This window comes from Myotis lucifugus, unplaced genomic scaffold (genome assembly GCF_000147115.1).
Source record: "Myotis lucifugus unplaced genomic scaffold, Myoluc2.0 scaffold_189, whole genome shotgun sequence".
NCBI classification, from domain to species: Eukaryota; Metazoa; Chordata; class Mammalia; order Chiroptera; family Vespertilionidae; genus Myotis; species Myotis lucifugus.
The window spans coordinates 1,504,854-1,528,049 of record NW_005871237.1 but is presented as its reverse complement, the minus strand read 5'-3'; the positions used below and the strand labels follow the sequence as shown (position 1 = coordinate 1,528,049).

The 23,196-nt window shown below is 35.8% G+C and overlaps 1 protein-coding gene across 1 annotated transcript in view; it reads right to left on the bottom strand.

The window, feature by feature from the left end:
- Window positions 1-23,196, bottom strand: part of LEMD3 (LEM domain containing 3) — an 81,365-nt gene that overhangs the window by 21,974 nt on the left and 36,195 nt on the right. Inside the window, exons 4-5 of the mRNA XM_023760661.1 lie at window positions 18,796-18,862; window positions 16,527-16,594 (exon numbers count right to left, since the gene is read on the bottom strand). Coding sequence (XP_023616429.1) covers window positions 16,527-16,594; window positions 18,796-18,862 — 135 coding nt within the window. The remainder of the gene's footprint in view (window positions 1-16,526; window positions 16,595-18,795; window positions 18,863-23,196) is intronic.

The window sequence follows — 23,196 nt, the reverse complement described above, 5'->3', positions numbered from 1 at the left end:
ATATCCCAAGAAACCAGAAACACCAATCAGAAAGGATATATGCATCTCTGTCTTCATAGCAGCACAATTCACCATAGCTAAGATCTGGAAACAGCCTAAGTGCCCATCAGCAGATGAGTGGATTAAAAAACTGTGTTACATCTACACAACGGAATACTACACTGCTGTAAAAAGGAAAGATCTCTCTTATCATTTGCAACAGCATGGATGGACCTGAAGAACATTATACTAAGTGAAATAAGCCAGTCGGAAAAAGATAAATATCACATGATCTCACTCATTTGTGGAATCTAATGAACAACATAAACTGATGAACAAAAATAGATGGAGACACAGAGAAGCATCGAATAGACTGTCAGACAAACTTCAGAGGGAAGGCAGGAAAGGGTAGGGGTAGGGGGGAGGTAAGAGTAACCAATGGACACAGACACTAGGGGTTGAGGGCATGTATAGGAGGGTGGGAGTGCCGGGGAGAGGTCAATGGGGGGAAAAGGAGACATACGTAATACTTTAAACCAGTGGTTCTCAACCTTCCTAATGCCGCGACCCTTTAATACAGTTCCTCATGTTGTGGTGACCCCCAACCATAAAATTATTTTTGTTGCTACTTCATAACTGTAATTTTGCTACTGTTATGAACCGTAATGTAAATATCTGATATGCAGGATGTATTTTCATTGTTACAAATTGAACATAATTAAAGCATAGTGATTAATCACGAAAACAACATGTAATTATATATGTGTTTTCCGATGGTCTTAGGAGACCCCTGTGAAAGGGTCGTTCGACCCCCAAAGGAGTCACAGCCCACAGGTTGAGAACCACTGCTTTAAACAATAAAGAATTTTTTTTTAAATTGGCAAAAATGTGAAATGCCACTTTTCACTAAATTTTTTGAAAAATATATTTTTCATAAAACTGCATTATGTTAAAATGTAATATTATTTTAAACAACTATATAAATTTATTTTTTGTTTTGGTTTCTAATATGTAATTATGCATCTAAATATCCTGTACAATAAAAGCCTAATATGCAAATCGAACGAATGGTGGAACAACTGGCTACAATGACCAGTTGCTATGATGTACACTGACCACCAGGGGGCAGACACTCAATGCAGGAGCTGCCCCCAGCCCACAGGCCCCGACCAGTGGCAGCGGTGGGGGGCGGGGCCAACAAGCAGGCGGTGCCAGGCCAGCCAAGGCAGGTGCCATCGGGGACCCCCGATCGCCCGGCCAATTGCCCCGCAGATTGGCCCTGATCCCTGATCAGGCCTAGGGACTCTACCTGTGCACGAATTTTGTGCACCAGACCTCTAGTAAATAAAGAGATAGGTAGGTAGGTAGGTAGGTAGATAGATAGATAGATAGATAGATAATTGCACAACCGAAAAACATTTGTGTTCCTCAGTAATTTTAGGAGTACTAGAGGATCCTGAAACTGAAGAGTTTAAAAACTGCCATAGCCCTAGCTGGTTTGGCTTGGTGGATAGAGCTTTGGCCTGTGGACTGAAGGGTTCTGCGTTTGATTCTGGTCAAGGGCATGTACCTCAGTTGCAGGTTCCTCCCCAGCACGGGCCCTGGTCTGGACGAGTGCAGGAGGCAATTAATCAATATGTTTCTCTCACATTGATATTTCTCTGTCTTTCCCTCTCTTCCACTCTCTAAAAATCAATGGAAAAAGATCCTCAGGTGAGGATTAAAAAAAAATAATAATATAAATAAATCAAATAATGTTTAGAAAATTAAAAATAAAATAAAAACTGCTTTATATAGGTGGATTAGTTGTTTTTTTAATCAAATTATTAAAAATAAAAGTGGCACCACATTACATATACTGTTTTTCACTTGTTTTTTGTTTTTGTTTTGTTTTTTCCACAAAATGAGGTATTGTTTCAATGTCAGTACAGACAAAACAACCCCAAGTTTTTCTAACAAAACAATATTCCATTGTATGGCTATTTTATACTTTAATCAATCAACCTCTTATTAATAATCATATAAAGCGTTTCCAGTTAATATTTTAATATATCAAATAGGGCTGTAATAAACATCTTTGAAAATTCTTTCTTTCAATATTTATTGAGGACTCACTATATGTTAGGTACTGTTTTAGGACGTAGAGCTGTAGCACCAAACAAAACAATCAAAATCCCCTATGCTCACAGATCTTATGTTCTATTAAAAATTATGTTTCCATGTCCTTTTTGAAGTGAAAAGGATGAACTTCTAAAAGTAGAAATAAGTCAGTTTTTAAAATCAGTTTAAAAAAAAGGAAATTTGTAAGTAATAGCCATTACATTTTATAAACAAATTCTTCAATGGCATTGGAAATCACAAGGTTTTCATTTGATCAGTAAATTTACTTCCTAATATGAAATTGGTAAGTAATTTTACTATGTAAAATTTGAAAATGTTTTATAAGAAGAACTAATCTTGCCAGGCATTATTACTTATGTGTAACTAATACCAGGATTTTCCAGATGGGGAAGATCCTGTTATTTGAAAAAAAAAAAAAAGTGTAATTATTTCAGTATTATTTATAAATATTTTAAAAATTGTTGCCAATGTAATTATCAAATGAATGAGAAGTGGTTTATATATGAAATCATTTCAATGGAATATTATGAACCCAGAAATAAACAGATCTAAACAGCTATATGCTTAAAATAGTAAAACTACGACATTCAATATACATTTATGTATAACTATAAAAGTTACGTACTCGTGAGTAAAAACTAGAAAATGAAGAAGTGATTTTTTTTAATATTGCCTTAAAATATTATACAATAAAATTACACAAAAATAATTTCAGACAATTACTGTTGCTATAAATATACGACTAGAAATCACTTTGCATATAACTAAAAATCAATCAAAATTCATAATCATTGCTCTAAAACTAGAGAAGAAAAGAACCTCTGATGAAAAAGTATCAGGAGAACATACTTCTAATTACATTGCATGAATCAGGATTAGCTAAAGCACAAGCTACAGTAGTCCCCCTTAACCTTGGTTTCGCTTTCCTCAATTTCAGTCACCTGCAGTCAACCACGATCCAAAAATATTAAATGGAAAATTTCAGAAATAAACAATTCAATAAGCAATTCCTAAGTTTTAAGTTGCCTGCCATTCTGAGTGGTGTAATAAAATCTCATGTTGTCCCCACTCCATTCCATCCAGGATGTGAAACATCCTTATGTAGTGTGTTCACAATATATACACACCCTATCAATCACTTAATACCCTTTTCAGTTATCAGAACAACTGTTGCAGTATTACAGTATTTGTGTTCAAATAAAATTATTTTATGTAATAATGGTCCCAAAATACAACAGTAGTGATGCTGGCAATTCAGATATGCGAAAGAGAAGCCATAAAGTGTTTCCTTTAATTGAAAAGGTGAAAGTTCTTGATATAATAAGGAAAGAAAAAAATTATATGCTGAGGTTGCCAAGATCTACATTAAAAACAAATCTTCTATCCCTCAAAAGTGTGAAAAAGGGAAAAAAAAAACTCATACTAATTTTGCTGTCATACCTCAAAATGCAAAAGTTACAGCCACACTGCAAAATAAGTGCTTAGTAAGATGAAAAAGGCATTAAATTTATGGGTGGAAGACATGAACAGAAAACCTGTTCTGATTGATGGCAATGTGTTGGAACAGAAAGCAATGCCTGTATGAAGACTTTATAGTATGAGATTCTCTGAAAAGAGTGACCGACATTCACATAACTTTTATTATAGTACATTTTTATAATTATTCTATTACTAGTTATTGTTGTTAACCTCTTATTGTCCCTAATTTATAAATTAAACTTTATCATAGGTATGCATGTATAGGAAAAAAATATAGAATTTATAGGATTTAGTACTGCCTAAGATTCTAGGCATTCACTGGGGTCATGGGATGTATCACATGCAAATAAGGGATTGAGGGATCAGCACTGTATACAGGACTTTCAAAATCCATAAAACAAGATTAATATGAGTTATCCATGAAGCTGTAGACATTGCATCAATTCTCTTTTGTAATATATAGGTTTTTAAAAAGGATTTTTGTATTCATTTAGTTCCTTTCAAAGACTTAATCCTTCAAACACAGGCACTATAGCAGACTTCAAAGACTTATTTTAAAATTCAATGAAATGTATACACTTTAGCTACCGGGATGTGTATATATGAGCTTCAACTTATATTACTTCAATATGCAGGATATTATGACACTTTTGCATCCTTACATAGAATTTTGAAAGCTAGACTATACATATTTCAAATAATGTTAAAAGAAATAAATTTCTAGGTTTACTAGTTGTATATTTTAAATATAAAAATTTTAGCCCGGCTGGTATGGCTCAGTGGTTGAGCATCGACCCATGAACCAGGAAGGAGGTTAGGGTTCGATTCCCAGTCAGGGCACATGCCCAAATTTTGCAATCCCCAGTAGAGGGCGTGCAGGAGGTAGCCCATGATGTTTCTCTCTCATCACTGATATTTCTATCTCTCCCTCTCCCTTCCTCTCAGAGGGAGGGAAGGAGGAAGGGGGCGAGGGGAGGGAGAGAGAGACATCGATGTGAGAGAGACATCGATTAGTCGACTCCCACATGTGCAGGAGATCAAACCTGCAACCCAGATACATGCTCTTGACTAGGAATCAAGCCTGTGACCCTTGGGTGCTTGGGCCAATGCTCTCACCACTGAACACAAAACTGACTAGGGCAGTGATGGCGAACCTTTTGAGCTCGGCGTGTCAGCATTTTGAAAAACCCTAACTTAACTCTGGTGCCGTGTCACATATAGAAATTTTTTTATATTTGCAACCACAGTAAAACAAAGATTTATATTTTTGATATTTATTTTATATATTTAAATGCCATTTAACAAAGAAAAATCAACCAAAAAAATGAGTTCGCGTGTCACCTCTGACACGCATGTCATAGGTTCGCCATCACTGGACTAGGGCCTCAAAAATGTGTATTTTAAAACCCATGTCAGATGCTTTAAACATGGATTACAGTTTCAAAGTACAAAAATAATACTGTTTCTACAAAAGACTCAGCTCATTAAAAAAAATTAGTAAGAAGGGCGAAAGAAACTGCTACAGGGGAAGTCAAGCAAATATTAAAACCTATTGAGGACAATCACAAAATGGATAACATACATGTTAATAATAGCAATGTGGCTTTCCAGTTAGTAAACATTCTGGTTAATTGTGAGATGATATATGCTATACATCAAATGCTACCTTTTAAATTAATTAAAATATGACACACAAAAATCACTATGAGTGAATATAATTTAACTCTTGATCATTCAGTGGGAACTTGATCTTTCATCTCCAAGAATAATGGAAAGAACATAGTCCTTAGAATCAAGCAAGCCTGGGATCAAATCATGACTCCATTATTGACTACCTATATGTATAGCCTTAAGTGAGGATAAAAAAACCCAAACAACCTCATTTATGCAGATGCATCTACTTTAATCACTTCTTCAGATTCCAACCATTATTCATGGTCAGTCCCTTGTCCACCCAATAGATGGAGGCAGGGGTTATGAACTCAGCTTTCCCATTTAAGAAGCAGAACAGTATAGTGATTAATTTCCAGTTCCATCACTTATTAGCTGGATGACCTACTCATTAAATCCCTCAGAGCAGCGGTTCTCAACCTGTGGGTCGCGACCTCTTTGGTGGTCGAATGACCCTTTCACAGGGGTTGCCTAAGACCTCCTGTATACCAGATATTTACATTACGATTCATAACAGTAGCAACATTACAGTTATGAAGTAGCAATGAAAATAATTTTATGCTTCCTCCTGCACACCTTCTACTGGGGGATCAAGCCCACAAGCAGGGCATGTGTCCTGACTGGGAATGGAACCAGTGACCTACTGGTTCATGGGTCGATGCTCAACCACTGAGCCACACCAGCCGGGCCTGGAGTGCGCTTTTCTAAAATAAAAATGGAAGATCTTAGGCATTAGGGGAGACAAAAAAACCCAATCTATGGTATTTCAATATAATGCTATGTATTTCCAAAATGTTCCACCAGAGGGACCTCTTAACTTTTCATAAAAACAACCTTTCAATCTGAAAAATGAGTAATAAAATTCTCAAGAGACTGGGGGAGTTAGAAAAAAGAGTGGTTAAATTATTTTAATTAATTGTTATGTTTATTTAAATTTCCTCTGAAGAAGAAAGTGGGGAAAATAAAAGCAATGTAAAGAATCAATTTTAATAATATTTAACTGAGGCTTACTTATTCTCTCATTTTACTAGATTAAACATTTACTAATACTCTGCTGATAACATACTGAAAGTTGGGGGGGAAATTTAGCTTATACCTATAGGAATTCTACACATTCTTTGGTTTATTTACTTCTGAATGAATGCAATAACTAATTGTACTGATGGTGAAACCATAGGACAAATACATAAAATGTACAAATTTCTCTCAATAAAGCAGAATGCCTAAAATACGCATACCTATTATCATCAGTTTGATACCAGCTTAGTAGTGATGTTCTTCCAATTTATGCTGAAACTTGAATAAAACTAAATTTCTCATTCCAAATTAGAAAGTAATTTGGCAATATATAGCAAAAGCCTTAACAAAGTTCCTGCTCTCTGAACAAGTAATTTCTTTTCTAGGACTATTTCCTAAGGAAATGATCAGAAAATCAAATACTATATACAGATTAAGAGTGCCTTTATAATACTACCAAAAAAAAACAAACAAAAAAAAAAAAACAAAAAAAACACCACACACACACAAAACAACAGCATACAATGCAATTCTATAAATAAATTATTATCAAGTGATATAAAGAAACACTTTTCAAAAACCTGAACAATGACATGGAAAATGTTTATACCGTAACTTTAAGAAAAAATTTTTATTCATAATATGAAATATTTTATACTGATACAAATTCTAGGGGTAAAAATATAAGACTAGAAAAAAATGGACCAAAACTTGTGGTTAACCTTAGGTGGTAAATTTGAAATGCCTTTTTTCCTTTTATTTTCCATATGAGTTAAATCATAAACATTTAATCTTATATTGAAAACTATAAGCATTATTTTTTTTAAATATATCTTTATTGATTTCAGAGAGGAAGGGAGAGGGAGAGAGAGATAGAAACATCAATGATGAGAGGATCATTGATTGGCTGCCTCCTGCACGTCCCCCACTGGGGATCAAGCCCACAACGCAGGCATGTGCCTTGACCGGAATCGAACCTGGGACCCTTCAGTCCGCAGGCTGACACTCTATCCTCTGAGCCAAACCAGCCAGGGCAAGCATTATTTTTAAAACAATACTTAAAAGCTTTTATCTAGACTGTAAAACTTATTTTTTTGGAAAAAATTCCTGTTTAATGCTTTTTTATATTTTTAGCAGCAGTCCAAACTACATCTTTGGTGGTGATTAAGACAGATGAGGTTTTATAGCAAAACTGAACATGGGATTCCAAGAAGAAAAGGTTCACACACTCATAGCTAAACATAAAAGGGTATTGTCATTTGTATATAAAATAATTTAACTACCTAAAATATTGGTCAATCCAAAATGTTTTAAAACATATACATAAGAAATTCTACTGATTCTAAAAAAGAAAAGTTAAACCTAATCAGAAACATAAAATAATTTCAGGGAAAAGATATGAAAATCTTTTAAGACTGAAGTTCATTAATATCAGTTTTTTCTTAAAACTCAATACAAGCAGTTCCAACTCACCTCATGCATGGGTGCTTTCATTAACTACTTTGCAGACCATCCTTAGTACTAGTAGAACTAATCTCCTGTACACTACTGTTGCCTGGCTTAAACTCCACCTTGTCCCAACTCTGGTCTGTATCCGTCTTTTTACCATATCCTACTGCTGACCCACAGATTCAATCTAATGGTTGGGGAGGAAAAGGAGAAGAGGCTAATCATCCTTTCACATAAACCCCCCCTTCCTCTTCCTCAGCTCCAGCTTACCTACTGGATCAAGCCCTATTCTGTCCCCAAACCCCGTGTCCCATCCCTTTAGTCCTTCAAATATAGTATTCAGTAGATTTTAAGAGTCTCAGGGTTCTTCTGAAATGGGTAATAATCTTGTTGCAGGAATTTATTACCAACACATACCTGTGCCATTACATAAGAGATTTAACCAGAAATAAAAAAGAGAAAGCAGAAAGGAAGCACTGGTTGGGATCAGTTTTTCCTACTACTAGATATAAAAACACTTTCAAATATCTCATAAGGAAATGCTTGCTTGTTTTGGATTCCCACACACTATGCCCTCTTCCTGGAATATTTTATCCTATGTCCCCGTTAGTGTACTAAATCCAATCCTTTCCTTGCCCCCACCCAAATAATCCATCTAGCAATTCTTCTTCTATCCCTTAAGACACAGCCCCATAATCACAACTCCTCCCTATTTAAGATCAATGTACATACTACTTCTTTAGCTATCCAATCCATTAGGTATCATACTACCAACAAATATGTCTGTCATCTAGGCCAAAACTGAAAATAAAGACAAGAAAAAGGCTGAGAGGCAAACTCTGTAGCATGTTATTAGGAACCTATCTCCAGGTGACACTGGTTTAATTAGTTAGGAAACACAGCAAAAGAAATAAAAACATATTGGGAAGCTACTATAATCATCAGGCACTGAGCTAGGTAATCTATACTAATAAAAGAGAAAGTTGCAAATTGACCGTCCCTCTGTGATGCCCACAAGCCATGCCCACCAGCCAATCAGGAGTGAGTATGCAAATTAACCCAACAAAGATGGTGGGTTAATTTGCATACACAGGTGTCAAGCACCCCGGGAGGCAACGACCGTGCCTAGCCATGCCCACAGGCTCCCGGGACCTTTGCCAGCAGAGAGTAGTGCGGGAGAGTGGGAGGTTTGGAAGACTTGGCAGAGCAGGAGGCCACTGGACATAGAGCAGAGCGAGAGAGAGGGCGGTTTGGAGGGCGTGGCTCCCTCTGTCACCTCAGCTTCCTCATCACAGCTGTGGAAACTGACAGCAGGGAGGAGGAAGTCCCACCCCCACAGAATCAGCCATTGGTCAGTCAGCTCTCAGCAGCCTGACAGCCAGGACTCTCATTCACCTACATCTCAGACCGTGACAGTAGAGAGATGGGACTATGTCTAAAGAACAACTGTTGATACAACGTAGCTCTGCAGCCGAAAGATGCCGGTGTTATTGACAGAAAATGTGTGAAGAACAACGTGCATCTGATCTTGAAAGAAGGCGGCACCTGCGACAGAATGTATCTGAAGACCAGCTATTGGAAAAACGTCGCTTGATGCCGAAAAATACCGGCATCATCGACAGAAAATGTCTAAAGACCAATGTGCCTTTGAAGTTGAAAGAAGGCAGTGGCAACGACAGAATATGTCTAGAGAACAGCCATCAACAAGTACTACCAATTCTGGTAGGAACTGCCTTCTCAGCAAAAATGGAGTACATAAGGCTGCAATTCTCGAACATAGTTGTGGTGGAATGACTGTTAGATGTGAATTTTACCTATCACTAAATTTCTCTGATGAAAAACCACCTGATGGGAAATTTACTCGATGTAGCAAAGGGAAAGTCTGTCCAAATGATATATATTTTCCATATTATCTGGCATATTTAAAAAGATTAATGACAAACGAAGATTCTGACAGTAAAAATTTCATGGAAAATATTCGTTCCATAAATAGTTCTTTTGCTTTTGCTTCCATGGGTGCAAATATTGCATCGCCATCAGGATATGGGCCATACTGTTTTAGAATACACGGACAAGTTTATCACCGTACTGGAACTTTACATCCTTCAGATGGTGTTTCTCGGAAGTTTGCTCAACTCTGTATTTTGGATACAGCCGAAGCTACAAGTAAAAGATTAGCAATGTCAGAAAACCAGGGCTGCTCAGAAAGACTCATGATCAACATCAACAACCTCATGCATGAAATAAATGAATTAACAAAATCGTACAAGATGCTACATGAGGCAGAAAAGGAAGCCCAATCTGAAGCAGCAGCAAAAGGTATTGCTCCCACAGAAGTAACAATGGCAATTAAATACGATCGTAACAGTGACCCAGGTAGATACAATTCTCCCCGTGTAACCGAGGTTGCTGTCATATTCAGAAACGAAGATGGAGAACCTCCTTTTGAAAGGGACTTGCTCATTCATTGTAAACCAGATCCCAATAATCCAAATGACACTAAAATGCAACAAATCAATATCCTGTTTCCTACATTAGATGCAATGACATATCCTATTCTTTTTCCACACGGTGAAAAAGGCTGGGGAACAGATATTGCATTAAGACTCAGAGACAACAGTGTAATCGACAATAATACTAGACAAAATGTAAGGACACGAGTCACACAAATGCAGTATTATGGATTTCATCTCTCTGTGCAGTACACGTTCAATCCTATTTTAAATGCAGGAAAATTAACTCAACAGTTTATCGTGGATTCATATTCAAAAATGGAGGCCAATCGGATAAATTTCATCAAAGCAAACCAATCTAAGTTGAGAGTTGAAAAACATAGTGGTTTTATGCATTATCTCAAATCTAGATCTGAAAATGACAACGTGCCGATTGGTAAAATGATAATACTTCCATCATCTTTTGAGGGTAGTCCCAGAAATATGCAGCAGCGATATCAGGATGCTATGGCAATTGTAACAAAGGATGGCAAGCCCGATTTATTCATAACCATGACATGCAACCCCAAATGGGCAGATATTGCAAACAATTTACAACGCTGGCAAAAAGTTGAAAACAGACCTGACTTGATAGCCAGAGTTTTTAATATTAAGCTAAATGCTCTTTTAAATGATATCTGTAACTTCCATTTATTTGGCAAAGTAATAGCTAAAATTCATGTCATTGGATTTCAGAAACGCGGACTGCCTCACGCTCACACCCTCTAATTAATTCCCTCTCAATGTGCACGAATTTCATGCACTGAGCCACTAGTTTAATATATTGACTTAAGTCTCCAGTAACTCTGACAGGTATCACATTGAGAAACAGGTACAGAAAAGTGAAGGGACTTTACCAAGACAAACAGCTTCTATGTGAGACATCTAATCTCCATCATATTATATATATTATATAGTCTTAACATCTACTGGCTATCTACATGTAAGTCATTAATTAAATGACTGAGTACTTCTCTTTTTGGCAAGTATATCAAGACATTGTCAACAAAACCTTGATGAAAGACTTAGAACTATACTACATTCTTAATTGTTAAAAAGCAGGGATGATATCAGCAAGATGACAGAATAGGAAGTCCCAGACCCTACTTCTCCCAGGAGACAGAAATTCAACACTATACAGACAAATTTCCTTTGTAACAGATCCAAAAACCCGTCAAGAGGCTCCTGCATCCAAACAGACCCAATAAAAACTAGCTGCATAGAAGCCAGTAGGAAAATTTAATAGCATTCACTCACCAGAGCCCCCTTTCCTGGCACACCTGAATAAACTCTAGGAGATATGGCTGTTCTCAAATGCATATATCACAACCCAAAGTAGCAAGGCACAAAAAGGAAACAAGGAAATATGGCCTGACTAAAGGAACAAAATAAATCTCCAGAAACTGACCCTAATGAAACCGAATATAAATTACCTGACAAAAATATTCAAAATCACTGTCATAAATATGCTCAATGAGCTCAGGAAAATAATGCATGAATAAAATGAGAACATCAATAAAGATAAATCATTTTTTCTAACATTTTTATTGATTTCAGAGAGGAAAGGAGACGGAGAAAGATAGAAACATCCATGATCCATGATGAGAATCACCGATTGGCTGCCTCCTACACGCTCCCTACTAGGGACTAAGCACACAACCCAGGCACGTGCCCTTGACCGGAATCCAACCCGGAACCCTTCAGTCCGCAGGCCCAAGCTCTATCTATTGAGCCAAACCAGCTAAGGTGAGAAATAATTTTTTTAATGGAAATTTTGGTGCTGGAAAATATTAATAACTGAATTGAAAATTTCACTAAATGGGTTCCACAGCAGACTTAATCAAGCAGAAGAAAGAATCAAGGAACTCAAAGACAAGTCATTTGAAATTATTCAGTCAGAGAAACAAACAAACAAAAACAATAAAGAAGAGTGAAGGAAGCTTAAATAACTTAGGGGCTATCATCAATCAGACTAATATATGCATTATGGAAGGCCCAAAAGGAGGACAGAGAAAGGTGGAAAAGGCATATCTGAAGAAATAATGATGAAAATCTGTGGAAAGAAAGGGACATTCAGATTCAGGAAGCCCAACAGCCTCTTATGAAATACAAGAAAAGCAGTACTGAGACAGAAGTTGAGTGGTAAATGTCTACATTAAAATAGAAAGAGCTCAAATAAACAACTCAATTTTGTACCTCAAGAAACTAAGAAAAGAATAAATTAATATTAGGAGAAGGAAATAATAAAGTTAGAGCTGAAATAAACAAAATGGGGGGGGGGGGTAAGTCAGTAAAACAGTTTTTTTTTTTGTTGTTTTTCAAAAGACCAGGAAATTGGCAAACCCTTAACTAAGAAAAAGAGAGAAGATTCAAATAAATAAAATCAGAAATAAAAAAGAATATTACAACTGATGTCACAAGAGAATAAGAATTAACACTAATCATTCTCAAATTCTTCCAAAAAATTTAAGAGGGAACACTTACACACTTATTTTATGAGGCCAGCATTATTCTGATACCAAAGCCAAACAAAGAACTACAAGAAATACAGACCAATATCCCTAATAAATATAAATGCAAAAAAATTCTTAGCAAAATACTAGCAAACCAAATTCAACAGCACAGTAAAAGAATGATACACCATGAGCAAGTGGAATTTATTCCTAAAATGCAAGAATGATTCAACAATTTTGAGCAAAAAGAAAAAAAACTAGAGGCCTCACACTTCCTGACTTCAAAACATATCACAAAGCTACAGTAATCAAAATAATATGGCACTGGCATAAAGATAGGCATAAACCAATGGAAGAAAATAGAGAAATTCATGCACATGATAAATTGATTTTTTTACAAGGATGCTAAGAACACACAATAGGAAAAAGATAGTCTCTTCAACAATGTTGGGGAAAAAAAATAATTTCCACATGTAAATGAATAAAATTGGACTCTTTTATTACACTAAATACAAAAATCAACCCAAAATGAATTAAAGACAAACACAAGACATCTATATATATAAAAGGCTAAGTGTCCACCCACCCGACCGGTAGCTATGACATGAACTGACCACCAGGGGGCAGACGCTCAATGCAGGTGCTGCCATGAGGCGCACTGGTCATTTAAAAATAAACTGCACTACAGACCTGGCGCCAACAAACCAACACTCAGCTTCCCCCAAGTGGGACACAGGCCCCGCCACCACCCTGGAGCAACAACCCACCAAATCGCAGCCAACGCTGCCAAGACCCCATGGTGCAAAATGCAGCCCACGGCCTACAGCCCAGCCTGGAAACTGTCACTGTGGGCGCCAGGTACTGACATCACGTAGCAATGCCTGGCTTCCTCTCCCTAGCCAACTAGCCTCCTTGGAGTTTCTTCAGCCCAGGAACCGACTTCCTTTATAGCCAGGTGCAAAAGCATTTTACAATTTAACCAAATGTTGTGAAGCGTTTTCCCGTGCCTCATCTCATTTGATCCTCACAGAGGTCCTGGAGTAGGTAGATAGGAGACTCAGTAGAATCTTATTTTCTTTTCATTAGCAAGATGCCAATAGTGATATTAAAATATTTCTTCTAATTAATTTCCTTTCAATGTGCATGAATCTGTGCACCAGGACATTAATGAAACTATAAAACTCCTAAAAGAGCCCTGGCCAGTTTGCTCAGTGGTTAGAGTGTTAGCCCTCAAATCTAAGGATGACAGGTTTGATTCCTGGTTAAGGGCTTGTACCTTGGTTGTGGGTTCAAACCCTGGGGCACGTGCAGGAGGCAACCAATGGATGTGCCTCTCTCCCATGTCGATGTTTCTCTCTCTCTGACTCCCCCTCCCCCCCACCACCCTTTTCCCTCCCTTTCACTCTGTATGAGAAAATATCTTCAGGTGAGGATTTTTTTTTTAATTCCTAAAAGAAAATACAGGGTAAAGCTTCATGTCTTGGCGATGCCTTTCTGGACATGACACCAAAAGCACAGGCAACAAAAGCAAAAACATACATGTGGGACTATATTGAACTAAAGAGCTTCTGCACAGTAAAGGAAACATTCAACAGAGTGAAAAGGCAACCTACAGAATGGGAGAAATATGTGCAAACCATACATCTGATAAGGGTTAATATCCAAAAATAAATAAGGAACTCCTACAACTCAATAACAACAACAAAATCAAATAACCTAATTTTAAAATGGGCATGGATTTGAATAAACATTTCTCTAAAGACATAAGAATGTTCAATAGATACTCAACATCACTAATCATCAGGAAAATGCAAGTAAAAATCACAATGAGGTATCACTTTACAACTGTTGGCATGACCATTGTTAAAAAAAAACAACATGTGTTTTCAAGGATGTGAAGAAAGGGGGAACACCTGTAAACTATTAGTGGGAACGTAAAATGGTGTAGCTGCTATGCAAATCAGTATTGAGGTTCCTTAAAAAATTAAAAATAGCCCAGCTAGTTTAGCTTAGGGGTTGAGTGTCGACCTCTGAATCAGGAGGTCATGGTTCAATTCCGTCAGAGCACATGCCTGAGTTGTGAGCCTCAATCCCCATAAGGGGCGTGCCGGAGGCAGCCGACTGATGATTCTCTCTCATCATTGATGTTTCTCTCTCTCTCTTCCTCTCTGAAATCAATTAAAAAAATACATATGTATTAAAAATTAAAAATAAAACTATCATGCAATCCCACTCCTAAATATTTATCCAAAAGAATTGAAAAGAGGATATAAGAGATATCGGCACCCCCATGTTCACTCTGGTATTATTCACAATAGCCAAGAAGTAGAAGCAACCTAAATATCCAGTACAGATCAATAGTATTCAGCCTTAAAAACAAAAGTCTTGTCATGTTACAACACAGATAATGAACTGTGAAGGCATTAATGCTAAGTGAAGTTAGCCAGTCACAAAAGGATAAATATTGCATAATCCCATTTAAATGAGGTATTACTATACTCCAGCGGTTCTCAACCTGTGAGTTGCAACCCCTTTGGGGGTCGAATGAACCTTTCACAGGGGTCGCCTAAGACCATCAGAAAACACATATATAATTACATATTGTTTTTGTGATTAATCACTATGCTTTAATTATGTTCAATTTGTAACAATGAAAATACATCCTGCATATCAGATATTTACAGTACGATTCATAACTGTAGCAAAATTACAGTTATGAAGTAGCAACGAAAATAATTTTATGGTTGGGGGTCACCACAACATGAGGAACTGTATTATAGGGTCGTGGCATTAGGAAGGTTGAGAACCACTGCTATAGTCAAACTCACAGAAGCACAAAGTGAAATGGTGGTGGCCCAGGACTGGGAAGAGAGGAAATGAGTAACTGCTGTACAATGAGAATACAGATTCAGTCAGACACGATGAAAAAGTTCTAATACAATGATGTGCATGTAGTTAACATTACTGTACTGTACACTTAAAAATGTGTTAATAGGCTAGATCTCATGTGTTTTTTACCACAATAAGCAAAGGCAAAAATGAAGTATACCAGTATATGACATGACTTGCTGGTAATGAACCATGCCAGCTTCTGGAGATCAGCATTTCCATTTGTAAGTACTCACATCTTTATGGAATTTTATTTACAGAACTGAAGCTCACCAGTATGGCTTTCAAAATCCACTGTCTTTTTGGAAATCAGAATGGCACCTGTCCATCTTAACCTTTCCTTTAATATAGGATTTCCTAAATATTATTTACAGTGGTTTCTAAAATTCATCTGCAAATTCTCTTAGTACTCTGAGATGACATTAATCTGCGACAGATTTAAAATAAATGACAACAGTTAGATACATACTTGCTCTCTTACATGCTATGTACCTACCTCAATTTCTTTCTCACAATTGTTGTTTGTTTCCTTTCCAAATTAATGTGCAATGTCTCAGAGAAGCAAACTAAAACAAAAATGTTGAGTATTTCTGCTTTTTCTATTTGCTCCATTATATCAAATAGCAGGCCCAAGCTTTTAACAGTGCAATTAATAAAATGCATGGTACTTTTTAATTTTTATTTGTTAGTCCTCACCAAAAGATGTTTTCCTTTTTATTATTTTTAGAGAAAAGGGAAGGGACAGAGAGAAACATTGATTGATTGCCTCCCGTATGCACCCCGACTGGGAATCAAACCCACAATCTAGGTGTGCCTTGACAGGGAATCAAACCTGCATCCTTTTGGTGTATGGGACTATGCTCCAACCAATTGAGCCACCTGGCCAGGGCAAATGAATGGTGCTTTTGATATAAGTTGTCATTATTTATATAAACTTTAAAAATATAGTTATTAAAATTATAATTTCACTGCTTACTTTTAAATATGCAGCTGCCTCTTGTACAGAAAGTGTTCTCTGACTAGAACTGCCACATTCATGATCTCCTGGAAAGATTAGCATATTAATTTTGGATCAGTACGATGTTCAATGGAAGAAAACATATTAATCAAAATATTTTACAAATCGCAATTATAGTTATTATATTCACTAAAGAAAAATGAACATTATTTATATTTATTTCCTAGGAAAAATCCAAGTAATGTAAATAAACAATTACCTTTACATAAACCACAGCCTTTAACTTGCATTACAGTCTAGATAAGAACTTATCTTCCTCTTATATTCACAACTACATGTCACACTATGCCTATCCAAAGATCTTGGCACACAGAAGGCCCTCCTCAGATTCATTATTTTTCAAGTGGGAAAACTCACTGTTCTAACATACACATCTATCACTAAAACTAATAGTTCAAGTGTTCAAATAAGTTTTAATTAAAACATACATTTTCAGAATATAACTAAGCCTATCTTTAGCAAGCAGTGCACATGCCTTAAAAATTATTATAACACATCAACAGGGAAATTAGAAGATTCTAGCTATAATCTGGTTTCTACAGAAAAGCACATTTTCCTTTTCTTGTCACTATAAAAGAATCCAAAGCCTTTTCTGTTAGGCTATCTGCAGTTATTAGAGATCAATTATCCTCATAATGAACTTCAAATTTAAGTTTTTCCTGTCCTGTTTCTTTCAAGTAATTAAAAAAACTTTAACCTAAAAGTTCAATAGTTAAAGTAAAATAAAAGTCTTGGCAAATTTTCCTATCATAAAAGAAACCATGTTCCTATTCATAGTTTTGTTCGAGTAGCCAGTTGTTAGTGGTTGTAGTTGTAAAAAGGGAAGAAATACCTATTAGATGAACAAGTAAGTTTCAAACTTTATAATGTATCCTCGGAGATTCAGATGCCTTAGATCTACAGCAGGGGTCAGCAAACTACAGCCCATAGACCAAATCTGGCCTACCACGGGATTTTACTAGTATAAATGAAGTTTCATTGGAACACAGCCACACTCATTTATGTATTATCTATGGCTGCTGCTTTCATGCTATAATGGCAGAATTGAGTAGTTGCGACAGAGACAGTCTAGCCCACAAAGCCTAAAAATGTTCTACACTATTTGGCCCTTTCACAGAAAAAACTTTTCCAATCCCTGCTCTAAAGGAAGGAATCTATATTTTTAAAAGCACTTCAGATTATGCTGACGTAGCACACTTCATAAAACAATGCTATAGAGACAGCTGTAGACGCTTGCGGTAGCAACATCAGGAATTCCTGGCTAAAGTATGTACTTAAACTATTTCTAGTTGCTACACATACCGAATAAATGTCATTAACTTGCAGTGTATAAATATGACATTTCAAAAGTCAACGCAAATAAGGCTTTTAGTGATATACACAGAATTGTGAGCCTAAAAAACTGATCAGAATTAAGGACCCAAACTAAAAAAATATTGATAATAGGATGGGGAACTGCCAGGATTCTAAATGCCTCCATGAAATAAGAAAAGTTCCCCATTTACCTACCAGGCTTCTACCAATGATGTGGTTTCCACAAAAAGGATCTGCTACATCAAGAGTATGGACAATTGCATTTTTCTTTTCTTGTAACTGTTTATAAAAAGAAAATCTCTTCTATAAGAAGAAAGTCTCTTCTTTTGGTTTAAATGTATAATAATAAAAGTTAAAAGGTAACAAACTTTGAAGCTGCTACCACAGCTTATAGGTACTAAACTTAATACCAATTCACCTATATTATTGTTTTTAATAACTTATATGCAAATATGTTAATACCTGAAAGCTTTCAAAGACTAAGAGCAGAATATAAAGAAAATGCAATGAATCGGGAAGAAAAAATTCTACAATATATTTACTTTATGACATCTATATAACCACTAAAGAAAAATCTGCATTTTTATATTTAATCTAGGATTTTAGTTAATTCATTGCTTTTCCAATTTAATTTATACTTTAAGCTTTCAGAATTTTGTTAATATTAATGCAGAAAAAATATACATACATTTTTCACTAATACATGTGGCAGGCAGAAAAAAACACCTTGATTAAATATTATCTACAAAAATAAAAACCCACTCCATATAGGTAATAATAACTTCAAAAGAGAAAATATTTCACAAATATAACACTAGACTTGAGAAAAACTATTTCTATTGCTACAGCATGCTACATATGCAAATTAATTTTCAAAACATTTTTAGAGAGCGCAATTGTTAAAAATAATTACCTGCAAGCTGTGCCAATCGATCATGAAGCTTGTATAAAGTGTTCATCATAAGATTTTTTTCATTTTCCTAAAATTAAAAGAAATTATTTTAAAATATCTATGTAACTCCAAGAAAAACACATACACCAAATAGTAGTCTTACCCAAAAAGAAAAGCATAAGAAAATTTAAAATCATAGATACTATATAATCTAAAGGACAAATTCATATTTAAACAATGGCTACCATATTTTAAAGAAACTTAAGCCTAAAATCTAAATAATCACTTTATATATCTTACTTTCTTGAGGATGATCGGGAAATTGGCACTAAGGTTAGTGCTAAAAATGGTCTCATACACAACAAACTTCACCAACCACCAAAACAATGCTCCTCAATACCCTCCCCCGGTCCCCCATACAATAGCATGTTTATGTATATTGTCCTTATGACACTATTTTCTTCTAGGCTGCCCTTCATGTTTTGTTTAATCTGATTCAACCACATAATAAGGGAATGAGTACTGACGCCTTGATTGAACCTCAACATCTCCTAAGCTCCCAAGTGGCCCTGAATAAGATTATGAACCATTAAAGTAAAAAAAACATTTAACGAGTATTTACTATGAGTTAAGATTGTTCTCTGTGCCCTAACCGGTTTGGCTCAGCGGATAGATCGTCGGCCTGTGGACTCAAGGGTCCCAGGTTCGATTCCGGTCAAGGGCATGTACCTTGGGTTGCGGGCATATACCCAGTAGGGGGTGTGCAGGAGGCAGCTGATCGATGTTTCTCTCTCATTGATGTTTCTAACTCTCTATCCCTCTCCCTTCCTCTCTATAAAAAATCAATAAAAAATATATTAAAAAAAAAAAAAGATTGTTCTCCACAAAGCAAGAGATCCAGTGAACAAGATGATTCTTGTTCCCAAGGGTAAAAAACATATCACAGTTGCAAACAAAATATAATGTAAACATAGAAAAGAGAGAGGGAAGATCTATTTATGGAAGAGAGAATATTTGAGTTGAGTTTCACAAGAAGAATAGAATTTACCAGCATTCCAAGCAGAAGAACATCCATGAGCAAAGGCATAAAGGCATAAAGGCATTGTTTTATTTCTTACATAACCAGTAGCCTACTTTGACTCAGCAACCTACTAGAAAAGTAGTTTGGAATAAACTGCTAGAGAACCCTAAATACCAAGACAAAGAGTTTGACTTCATTTTGAAAGCTTAGGGGGAGGAAAGTAAAACAGACACATGCATCAGGACCTTTACTCTGACCACATGAAAGGCAATTAGAGGAGACTATTGTAATGTCTATGCACCCTACCAATTAGTCTAAAGCAATGAGACCCCCAATTTAAGAGCAATCACAATTAAGAGAGACCAATATAAGCAATGGAGAATAATAGGTTAGGAGAGCGGGTAATAACAGCTTATTACACTATTTGAAATAAATTCATGATTCACGAGGAGGGCTGTATTGTTATTCCCTTTTTCCCCCTAAAGTGTCTAACAAAACAGGATTACTGTATGAATACAACCAAGAGCAAATTCAGACAAGATACAAAAATCTGGAAAATTATATGTCCAATAACATGCGACTTCATCCATTTATTTTCATGCTATATATTCAGAGACAGGAGAAAAGTTTGGACACTATAAGTGGCATGCTTTTGTCAATGCAGTGACACTAAAGAAAAAAGAAAACTTACCAAAGGCTCCAAATCCTACCACCAGAGTCCCTGGTTTTATGTGAGATTGTTGGTAAGAGACAAGTGATATTCCTTCAGCTGACTACTTGCCTTCCAATCCTTTTGATTTTCTTCCCCCTCAACTCTATCTCAACCAGATTCTGAATCAAGACAGTCCTTATCTTTGCATAAGCTTAAAAATCCAAATTGCAAAAGTCAGACATCAAAAATAACTGCAGGGGCCCTAGCCGGCTTGGCTCAGTGGATAGAGCGTCAGTCTGCGGACTGAAGAGTCTCAGGTTCGATTCCAGCCAAGGGCACATGCCTGGGTTGTGGGCTTGATCCTCAGTGGAGGGCGTGCAGGAAGCAACCAATCGGTGATTCTCTCTCATTGACGTTTCTATCTCTCTCTCCCTCTCCCGTCCTCTCTGAAATCAATAAAAATATATTTTTAAAAAATAAATATATTCATTATAATAGAATGAAAAGGAATTCAATGATAATGTAGACTGTGGACTTGACACATAAAATCAAGGTAAATCTGATTAGGCTCTGAGATTAAAGTAGCTGAGAGTAAAAAAATAAACAAATAAATAAAGTAGCTGAGAGTTTTATCGTTCGTCTCCTCCGTTATTTGGAAGTGACTGATTTCCTTTCTGCTTTATGTTTATGATGAGTAGATCCTTATCAAACCCATCCCCACTTTCCTACTGAAAATAAAACTAAATTCAAAAATTTGACACTTGCTGTCTGTGATTACATCTTTAATGAACACCAGAGGCCTAGGAATATACTTCATCTTTTGATTCACAGATATTAACACTGGACTAGATAAGTAGAAGAAATAGCAAAATCAAATGTAAATGAATCTCATACTGGATAACATACATACTATTACATTCTCATACAAAGAATTTAAGCACTCAAAAAGCTCCACTATTTTTTCATGAATTATTTTTCTAGTGATGACTTATTCAAAAAGAACATCTATATATAACAAGATTCTCAAGTGCCATCCAAATGGACTATGTTATTAATGTGAACAAATCAATTTTGAGAAAGAGAAAGGCTTTGTTTGGTTCAATTATCTTTAGCACCAATATGCTAAACTAGAAGTAAATCTAAATAGTATGTAAATCAAATATTAAAGTTACTTTCTTTATAGAAACTTATATTGGCTTATTCTTCTTCAATTCAGACTGCTTTTTAGATTGACACTTCCAATATTCAGCTTGAAGGTGTCTAACTAGTGGCTTCCCTAATCACCCCAAAAACAAGTTAATGATCTACCAATAAGTCCATATTTAAAGTAAGCTTTCAAGTAATCTTTCATTAAACAAAGATAGTTTTATAATTTGAGATAGCTACCTTCTAACTGTCTATTTGGTAAGGTCCAGATTTTCTTATAGTAATACATATACTCTAAAGCAAAGTTCTTATTCTTGGGAGAAAAAAATCAAACTGTAGAGAAACTCTACCAAATTTTCTCATATATTGTCCCCTTTAAATATTTCACTCTTCTATCCTCAGCCAATTTTCTCCTCAAAAATATTTTCAATTGTTTGTATCATGTATCTGATTAAATGATAATGAATTTTAAACACTTAGCATGGTGCCTGGCACAGAATAAGTGGCTGCCATCATCTTTATTATTACTATTATTATTTAGAGCCGGGGTGGGGAACATCCAACCCATGTATAAGGCCCTCAAAAGCATTTGGTCTGGCCTTAAGGCATTAGCGTGAATTAATTAAAAGTTTGACCAAATATAGCAGGCTAATTTTTAAGTTAATAATTCTGTATGGCCTGCAAATGATGTTATAAATATCCAAATGGCCATTGGCAGAAAAAGCTTCCCCACCCCTGATTTAGAGGTTCTGAACTTCAGTTTCCCTCATGGGAAAAATTATACAGAAGAAAATGAAGTCTTGTATTTCCCATGTTCATTGAGTACATTGTACAAATTTAAATTATGGTACCAATAGCAGTGCTGTACTTAAAAGTGTAACTGTCAACTCTTTTAAAACAAATTATCTCAACAGAATATTACAAAAAATAATCATTACAAAGTCTCACCCTAACAATCTAGAGTAATATTCTGTGGAACTAATTATACACTATTACACATCCCTCATCACAACAAATAATGTATTCTACACAGTTCTATATTACTGTCAAGTCCTACAATTAAAAAAATTAAGAATTTTGTATTGTAACTCAGATATCAATTTTTGAAGTGTCTATATGATGATAAGCAAAAAATATTTTCATGTGAGTAAAATTGGTTAAAATTAACATTATAGATCCTTTAAAAAAGAAACCATAAATAGCCAGCCTAAGGGATGTTTATCTCTAAATCCTTTGCCTTCCTGATGGTGGAACAGGCATGCCAATGAGCAAAAAGTCCAGAGAGAGACAGGATGAGGTCAAAGAGAACAAAAACTACTAGGCTAGGCTATCCAACAACTTATGAAAACATGCATACTTTTAAGGATAAGGCCAGGTAGACAACACACCACTGCCATTTTACTGGACAGCTGGTTTTTACCTTAAAGTGATAAACAGTTCAGCTCTTAGAGAAAATCTGTGTCAGATTTAGTTACACTACAGTTAAGGAATACTAAAAAGAGAAAATTTATTGCTTCAGCCTAAAAGAACCTTTTTTATCTTTTTAAAATTGATTTTAGAAAGAGAACAGAGGAAGGGAGGGAGGGAGGGAGGGGGGAGGGGG